This window comes from Tympanuchus pallidicinctus, unplaced genomic scaffold, assembly GCF_026119805.1.
Source record: "Tympanuchus pallidicinctus isolate F22 unplaced genomic scaffold, pur_lepc_1.0 scaffold25, whole genome shotgun sequence".
In the NCBI taxonomy this organism is placed as follows: domain Eukaryota; kingdom Metazoa; phylum Chordata; class Aves; order Galliformes; family Phasianidae; genus Tympanuchus; species Tympanuchus pallidicinctus.
In genome coordinates this window covers 6155209-6163591 of record NW_026294742.1, presented here as the reverse complement: position 1 = coordinate 6163591, position 8383 = coordinate 6155209, and the positions used below count along the sequence as shown (strand labels likewise).

The following is an 8383-nucleotide window of genomic DNA, read 5'->3' as shown; positions in this document are numbered from 1 at the left end:
ACTTTTTATTCTGGTAATTCCTTGCAGAGATGAGCTAGAAGAGATAGCAGGCTGTCTGCTGCTCTGCTTCGGTAGCTTTCCTTCCTTAGGCAGCTTAAAAACTGAGAGTTGATCTTCTTTTCCACAAAACATAATGCATACTTCAGCTCCGAGGTCCCAGTCTATTGGAAGTGAAAGGCTTTTGCAGCACTGGTGGTAGGCATCCCTCACAGCCTCAGCCACAGCCGTGTGTCCCTGAAGTCGGGGCACTATGCCATCATATCTCCCCCAGCACACAGCGTAACACTGATGGAAATGGCAGACTCACCTGCTGTCTGTTTTTCCTCTGGACAAAAATGAAAATCTGAATGCTGAACTTGTAGATCTCTGGATTTTATTACCTTCTCTTTGATTGCCTGGCTTATCAGTCTGGTAGTCCAGCTGCAGATGAAGTGCCACAGTTCAATCAGAACAGTGCTCCTTTTGTTTAAGGTAAAAAGAGTGAAGAGGTCAACAATGGATTGCTGGATTCAAGAGGCTGCTGAATTCCAGAGCAGTCAGCTGCACTGAGAGAGGTGCTCTGAGCACACTTCCAGTGCTCACCCATGACTTCTTTCTCTGCCCTGCTCTTTCTCTCTGCATATGAGAGATGCTACTGTTCTTAATGTCTAGAGACAGAAATAGATATATATTTTTTAAAAAAGAAGTAAATAGTGTAAATCATGCTGATCTAGCATTTCTAGAGCAGTATTCATCACCATTTGCCCTATAGCATACTGTTGTGACTAATGTGTCACATGCTTCTTTCCCCACCCTTTCTCTGGGAGAGAATCGCATGCATGGACATTTTGTATTAATCTTTTCCCTTTAATAATGCACACATATGTCACCACATTTTGCTAGAGAAGGCAATACCAAAGCCAATTATGTAGTGCTGGAAGACACATTTTTGGGTCAGCTTTTCAGAAAGCTATGTTGCACAAATCTCCATCTGGCCAAACCTTTAAAAATTCACCCCCATAGTAAATTTTGGAAGTCAAAAAGAGAGGGAGAGAGGAAATTTCCACTCCTGCTACCTTATGTTTTCTCTCCGTGTTTTTTTTTTTCTGCTGCAATAAGACTCCCAGCATAGACTAACTCCAGAGCTATTTGGAAAACATGGGGTTGGAAAATATAGCCAGAGCAGAAGGACTGTCCACATCTAGCCTGTCTTCTCCTCCCATCTGCAACCACCCTTAAGACCCAACATTCTACAGGAGGAAAACTGAACACCTCAGGTAACAATCAAACACACTGGAGGACAAGAACCAATTGTTTACACACCAGCAGTGCAGGATTAGAAGAGACATTCTGCCAAAGAGACATCACTGCCTTCCCTACACCCCCAGGATTCATTGTCTCTTAGCCTGGGAACCTGTCTGCGTTCCCAAACACGGTTATTTTTTTTGGCAGCAAGATAGAGCAAACAGCACAAAGGGAACTGAGAAAATCCTTCCAGTGAAGCTGTAGTCTCCTTTCTGTTCCCCTAAGGACAGAACCCTCTAAGTGTAGCTTACAGCACACGCTGTCCTGCCACCTTGCTGGAAGGTGTTTGATTCCAAAAGGAACTGGGGTGCTCGCAGAACCCAGCCCAGCAATTTCAACCTCAAAAAAATCAATCTCCTACCTTTACCACCAAAAATACCACAACGTTTTGCAAATGAAATCACTGTTCAATTTGAGTGGGTGTGTTATTTCCAGACAGTTGTGTCAGCTTATTGGCTCAGCTACAGACTCCGATCTGCACAACGTCTGTTCCCCGACGCGTTCGGATGCTTTGTCCCTCTTGGTCCCACATACAAATAGATGCAACCTGATTCTCAGTGTTGCACCTAAGAGAAAGAAGCCCCTTCTTCCTGCAGCTTCCCACCTCATCACCATGCAGCTCGGCATCTCGCCAACACCTCTTGAGCCAGAGATGAGCACTGCATCCCCAAACTGTGGACAGTGCAGACACAGAGACGACTGAGCCAGGCTGCACCACTTAGCAGAACTTTGATCATAATGAGCACGGCCACATTGCTGCCCGCAGCCCTTTAGGTGCAGCCACAGCACAGACAGGTTTGCATGGTGCTGAGCTCAGCGGGACCCAGACCATCCCTGTGGAGTTCAGGCTGAGCCGTGCTGTGCAGATGTTCTCACGTGAAGGCGCTCTGCTCTCCTTCACCTCGTTCCTTATTTTAAGTACATGTTGGAGGAAGAGGTCCTTCAGTCATGTTCACAGTGCACACAGATCAGATCCCAAAGCGCTCTACTTAAGCCTTCGGAAAGTCCCACATCACCTTCCAGGATCTCTCCATCAACTACATTTGTCTGCCCAAAGATCTCACAGCTGCCCAGCGGCTCTTGGAGCTCATCTCAGCTCCCTTAGTTTGCTGGAACTCCAACAAACTATTCATGCTATCCCAGGTTGGACACCTGGGAAAGGCAGCCCCAGTACGTGGCTAAGGATGGCCACCTTGTTCAGTTTCCCACAAAGTGTCCCAGCAAAACACAGCCAAGGACTCCTAGCCATGACAAAGGGTTTTTAAAATCACATCACTCAGCACCCAGAGCATGATTTCCTTCTGTCAGCAGGACGTGCAAACACAGCTTCTCACAAAGCCCAGCAGGAAGGTGGCTGCTTCCCAGGGACTGCCTTGCAGTGGGAGGCACCTCCACGAGGATTTGTAGCTGCCAAACCTGAGAACAAAGGGGAGATTCTTTGTTCCTCCTTCCAGGACACACACCTGGCCACCAGCTGATGGATGAGCCTCCGGTGGCAGCTGTGCCACCGTCACTGTGCACAGAGCCAACTCCAGGGGTAGGGTATCCCCCGAACTCATCACCCACAACCTAGCACCAGCCCTTAGGTGAACTCCAAACCTCGGCATTACAGAAGAAGGGCAGGAAACTCAAACACCATCATCTTGGAAAAGGAAGAGAGAAAAAAATCAAGATATATTTTGGCTGTTTTCTGTGTTGGTTTCTCCATTTCCCCCTCTCGTGCATTTTCTGCAGAGGCAATCTGTCCTTTCCCTAAATGCTGAGCAATCCCAGCACAGAACTAATCAATATTAATGGCGATGGGACCGGGGGTGGGAGGAGAGGAGGGATTAACGTGACCTTTTTAAACACGCGCTGCCTCAGACGGTCACCGAGCAGCTGAGGAGAAAGCAGCCAGACGGTAATGCCATGTGCTTTCAGTAGCTTTGCTTTGGCTTTTTTTGATGGTTTGTTGTTTTTTTGTTTTTTTCCCTGTGAATATTTGCTTCTGTTGTCTCAGAGCAGATAGGAATAGAATCAGGTTGTCTTAAGGAAGGAAAAGGTATCCGCCTGCCAGCACCCGCAGGCCGATCATCCTTGCTAGAACCTGTGCTGAGCTCAGCAGAACAATGCATGGAATGGATTTTAGCTTGAATTCCTATTAAAAATGGGAACTGGATGAGGGATGGTTTGCCAGTGCAGCATTTAATGCTGGTGTGCTTTATGAGTATCTGCTATATGGGGTCCAATCGAACGCACCGACTCAAATATTGAGTGCGAGAGCAAACAAAGGACCCTGCGAAGCAGCCCTCCTACTGTCGGGCACAAATGCACACAGCAGCTAATCCCCCCCGCTGCGGGACCGACCTGGGGCAGTGTACTCAGAATTACAGAAAAAGCCTATTAATGAAAACAAAACCGTTATTGAAACTATTTGTGCATGTCGGATTCGTGGCTTACTGCAGAATTTCTGGGTATCAGCATTCCTCAAAGTAGCAGTTCAGGTCAGGAGGTGCTGTGGGTTATTCTCTGAATGCATTGTCTGTATTTAGTTTTCTTTCTGTGTTCCAAATGTGACTTCTAGAAACTGATGCTGAGAAATCTATATTAAATTCTACTCATGTCTTTCCTCTTCTGCTCTGAGAGCACCAAGCTTTGGGGAGCGGTCCCAGATTGAGGCGTGAGATCTGTGTTTGGTTTTGAATGAACATTTTTACTGCATTTCTTCACTTTTGCAGCAGGCTTTGCCTTGCAGATGGCTGATAGCACAGCACGAGCTAACAGAGCCGGGTGTGCTTTCCCTTTCTTTGTCAGGACCCACCATGTCTGACAAACCAGATTTCGCAGAAATTGAAACCTTTGATAAGACCAAGCTGAAGAAGACAGAAACAAGAGAGAAAAATCCATTGCCCACCAAAGAAAGTAAGTGCTTGTGGGGCTCTTTGAACCGAGAGCAGCAGAAACATCAGCCCGTATTGCAGCTAACGTGCAGAATGAATAGCGATCATCCCTGATTTAAAGGGGGACAATACTAAGAGTTGTGCTAAATGTTGAGTTTCCAAAGGTAGGAGCAGCTAAACCCAATTGTGCTTTTTGTGTGGAAGTAATCTGATGGTAACATACCTTGCTAAAAGCAAAGATAATGGGATAATGGGACATACCTGCACAGGTGCTCAGAAGGGGAGGCAGTGTCCCAGGAGGGGCCTGGCCCTGGTTTGGCACATCAGAGCTGTGGGAATAAAGCAGCAGCAGAAGCCCATCACCACCTTTCTCTAACAGGAAACCTCCCTGAGCACAGGGTTGCAGTACCAGGCTTTTGCCTTCCCCAATGCCTGTGCTGTACCAGATGCTGTCTGCATTTCCCATTCAGTTTTGGTGTGAAAATGGCACTTCCCTGCTCTTGGACCAGGCTTTGGGAGCAGGCTCTCTCTGAAGAGCACCGCTAGCCACAAAGGGCGCCATTAAACTAATATTCTATCAGATGGTTTCTACTTGGGGTCTGTCAGTGCTGGCAGCCACGGGGACACACTGCTCCCCCAACAGGAAACCCACTCTGCCCCAGTTTGTTGTCCCTGCTGATGTTCTGTCTGTCCTACAAGAGGAAGATGCAACATCACAAAGTGGACCTCGGTAGCAAGGCAGACAAAAGAATATGTCAGAATTTTGGGGCGGTCAAATCCAGTGGGGATTTGCCACCACTCAGCACAGAGACCTGTTTTGCCCCCAACCCTTGCAGTGCTGATTGACAATGGTTTTGTTCTCTGCATTTTTCTGGCAGCTATCGAACAAGAAAAGCAAAGTGAGAACGCATCCTGAGCGTCAGAGAGATGATGTGACTGCTGCTTCTCCGGTGGGGTTTGGGCTTCTGCGCTGGGTTTTGTTCTGTTTTGTTTCCCCTCCCTTCCACCTTCCCCTCAGTGCTCATTATCCATTTCATTTATTTCATTTAGCAAACACTCCTTTCATGTTCCCGGGAAGAAGTTTGTTTTGTATTTGTTGCTCTGTATTCTTAAAATGGGAATTCAAAGTTCTGTACCACACCCATCACTTGGAAAAAAACAAAAAAACAAACAAAAAAAAACAACCACCAACTGCATAAAAATGTTTTCCTAAACCTCACAATGAAGAAGTTTCTTCCATCCAGCTGTGTTTGAGACTTTACAAATAGGAGTTGCTGTGTAAATCCAACAACAAAGGTAGCTGTGACTGTGGGCAGCAGCTCTGCTCCGCCTGCACAGGGGACGTGCTGATGGCATCTGCCTTCATCTGACCACACCAAATGCAAGAGGGCATTTCAGGGGAGCTCCAGGGAGCAAACCTTACATTCTAACAGGTCTTACCTTTGGAGAAGGGTGTGAATAAGATGGGAACGCGTTAGCTTGTTTCAGTCCTATCAAACAGCAGGTTGGAGGTCTCCAAGACAAGCTGATGCCTGGGTTGAGGAAGGACTCCTATCAGGAGCTCAGGTGGGAATGGCTGCAGCTCTCTCACTGGTGTTCTGCCCTTGTTAGCCTATCAAGATCCAATCAGCCTTGGTACAGCCCTTTGCCCACCTGATACCAAGCAACATGGGAATGCTGGAAGGTCTCTGGGCAATAAAGAAAAGAAATTCATTGTAAAATTATTACTGCATTGATTTTCTGGGATGTGAGACACCTTTGGCAGCAAACAGGCATGCAACAAACCCTCAGAGCAGACAAGGTATCCTTAAGTCTTCAATACTAATGCTGCAGAAACACCCCTCTGGGCTGGGTAGAGCTCAACAGAAGTCTGCTCCGGTCTCACTCTGTTCTCAGTTATGTGCTATTGTGTTAGCTCTGGAATTAGTTGCAGTCATATCAGGGGGATACATGATTAATTTGAGTAGATACACTGCTGCCACCAGGGCTGCAGCCTGGTCCTACCTGCACAAGGAAAGGGGATAACTGAGTGTGTATCCACTCAGCAGGGACACTGCATGTATGGCTGAGGGAAGTGCAGCTGGCCTACAGGCTCCAGGGAACGGGAACGAATGGTTGACATGGAAGGCTCTCACTACACAGGAGTTGTTTGACAGCTGACACTGAAAGTGAATCACAAGATCTGTAAATAAATTAAAAGAGCATAGCCACAAAATGGGCAACATTCCCTAGCAACAAAGGTAAATGGTGACCAAGAGACCAAGGGGAACACATTATGTGCAGGGCTGGTAACTTCAGAGCTTCATTCACCTCTGTGTTACCCAAGGGGGAGGGTGGTATGCTTCCACCCAGGGGCTGGGAGCTTGGCCTTGGCTAAATATCTGTAGTGATGGCAGCCCGGTGGTGGAGACAGCATTTAGAACTGGTACGGAGAGAACAGCCCCTGCTGGCAGCCCGCACTGCTAAGAGCATTCAGACAGATTAACCACTGCTTTTCTGCACAACAGTTTTGGCAACCAGCACGCACCACAACCACACTCAGCATGTGAGCCTGAAGACTAAACTTGCTTCATTTTCTTGTGCCAGAAGACAGCATTCTGCTCCACATGACAATCTCCCTTGTTCCCTGCCAGCTCAGAGCATCTGCCAACTTGCTCAGCAGAATACGTGATAAATCACCCAAAACTCTGCGTGCAGTGGAGCCGATGGGAAGCACCCACACCCCCCAGATCCCAAAGTCTGTGCTGTGCTCTCAGGCAGCAGGAAGGGAAACAAGGTCTGGCCAAAGGAAGAAAACAATAGAGATATTCTTCTCTTTGCTTGCCCAGAAGCCAAGGATTAGCAGTGCTGCTCTGAGGACAGAGGCAAAAGGCCAAAGCAGCCCACAGCACCAGAGGCACCAGGTTTGTCCCAGCTGTTGCTGCCCCAAGCTCACACTGCTCCCATGAGACCTCTTCCCAGCTGAGCTACTTGCCCTTAGCGCCCAGTACACTACACTCAAAGTCTTAGCACTTTTATTTGTGTGACTTACCCATCTAGGAAGGCTTTGGAGCCAAGGACAGCATCAGCCCAGTTCCCCAGCCCTGGGCTGCAAAGCTTTCCAAGTTACAGCAGAGCTCACAGCAGCTGCACACCACAAAAGGCTCTGCAAGGATCGAGGCCACAGCTCACCCAGCACAGACACTGCAGGCTGGCATATTTGGAGGCTGCTTCTTCCACCATCAGCAGCTCAGAGAGACTTGAAGTTGAAGGCATGCAGTCACAGGACCCCAAGTTAAGAAGTGTCCTCCCCTGTTGCAGTGTGAAGTCACTGCACCAGGAGACTAAGATTCAAAAAGAGGAGGGCCAGGTCTGGCTCTCTGTTATCACAGTCAAACAGTATTACAGCCTTTATCTGCAGGGCAGGCTGAGGGCACAGACCAGGAAGTTGCTGATTACCTGCGGCCAAGACCAAGGCAGAGTGAATGCTGATCATTCCAGCCCCTCTGCTGGGGAAGTGTGTCCTGCCAACCACACTGAGCACCTCAGGTGCCCCTAGGAAACATCTTAAACTGCTCTGAACCCCCATCTATAGCTAGGCTCACTGATAGCATCCACTCTTAGTACCCAGACCTTCTCCAGCTTTCTGCAGGCAGGGCTGACCTGAGCCACCTCTTCCACAAATCTTGCCCACCTCCAGGTGGGGAACTTAAGGGTTGGGGCTAATTAGCTGAAGAGCAACAGGCCTTTGCTGTTCAGATGCTTTACATAATGAGACAGTACCTTAGGGATCTTCCAAAGGAAAAAACACCTTCGGTGCTAATCCCATCACAGAAAAAAAAAGAATCATATGTAGACAAACACCAGCATTCTTGGCATTGCCATAGAGCCAGCCTTGTCCCCTTGTGAGTCACTGCTAGTTGATTTGCACAGCCACAGTGAGCCCTGGCTGAGCAGAGGAGATCTGCATTCCTCTTGTTATTATACAGAAGATACTTGATCAAACAAGGCTCGTTAGGCAGGTGTTTGATAACAGGGAAAGGCAGGGAGGACAAACCCTGAACTTGCTGAGTTCCAGTTTAAGCTCACCTACAAACCATAGGGGAATCCTGATGACTCCAGTTCCAAAATACACTTTTTTTCCCCCAAAATTATTTTTTAATGTGGTGGCTGAGGTGTCTGACAGCATAATGCTCGCACCAGGCTCGAGGAGCTGGAGCTTTGGGGAAATATTCCATTGT

At 48.0% G+C, this 8383-nt stretch overlaps 1 protein-coding gene and 1 long non-coding RNA gene across 3 annotated transcripts; one reads left to right on the top strand and one right to left on the bottom strand.

The window, feature by feature from the left end:
• Positions 1-2528: 2528 nt before the first annotated feature.
• LOC128084071 (uncharacterized) lies at positions 2529-7509 on the bottom strand. Of its 2 annotated transcripts, XR_008208325.1 has the most exons (5): positions 7195-7509; positions 6168-6325; positions 5604-5851; positions 4425-4492; positions 2529-2700 (listed from the first exon to the last, which is right to left on the bottom strand). It is a non-coding gene; the product is annotated as an uncharacterized LOC128084071 (long non-coding RNA). The 2 variants fall into 2 exon arrangements; XR_008208324.1 differs by having other exon boundaries at positions 2529-4492.
• On the top strand, positions 3105-5636 carry LOC128084070 (thymosin beta-12-like). Its single transcript, XM_052689857.1, has 3 exons — positions 3105-3184; positions 4078-4185; positions 5042-5636. Exons 2-3 carry the CDS (start codon positions 4086-4088, stop codon positions 5077-5079), a joined length of 138 nt encoding a protein of 45 aa, XP_052545817.1. The 5' UTR covers positions 3105-3184; positions 4078-4085; the 3' UTR covers positions 5080-5636.
• Positions 7510-8383: the final 874 nt, after the last annotated feature.

What these genes read in the sequence shown, in the direction of transcription:
- LOC128084070 (XM_052689857.1), top strand. Translation starts at nt 4,086, where the DNA reads ATGTCTGACAAACCAGATTTCGCAGAAATTGAAACCTTTGATAAGACC. An exon ending in TCCATTGCCCACCAAAGAAA is followed by an intron (nt 4,186 to 5,041) that starts GTAAGTGCTTGT and finishes TTTTTCTGGCAG; the next exon opens with CTATCGAACAAGAAAAGCAA.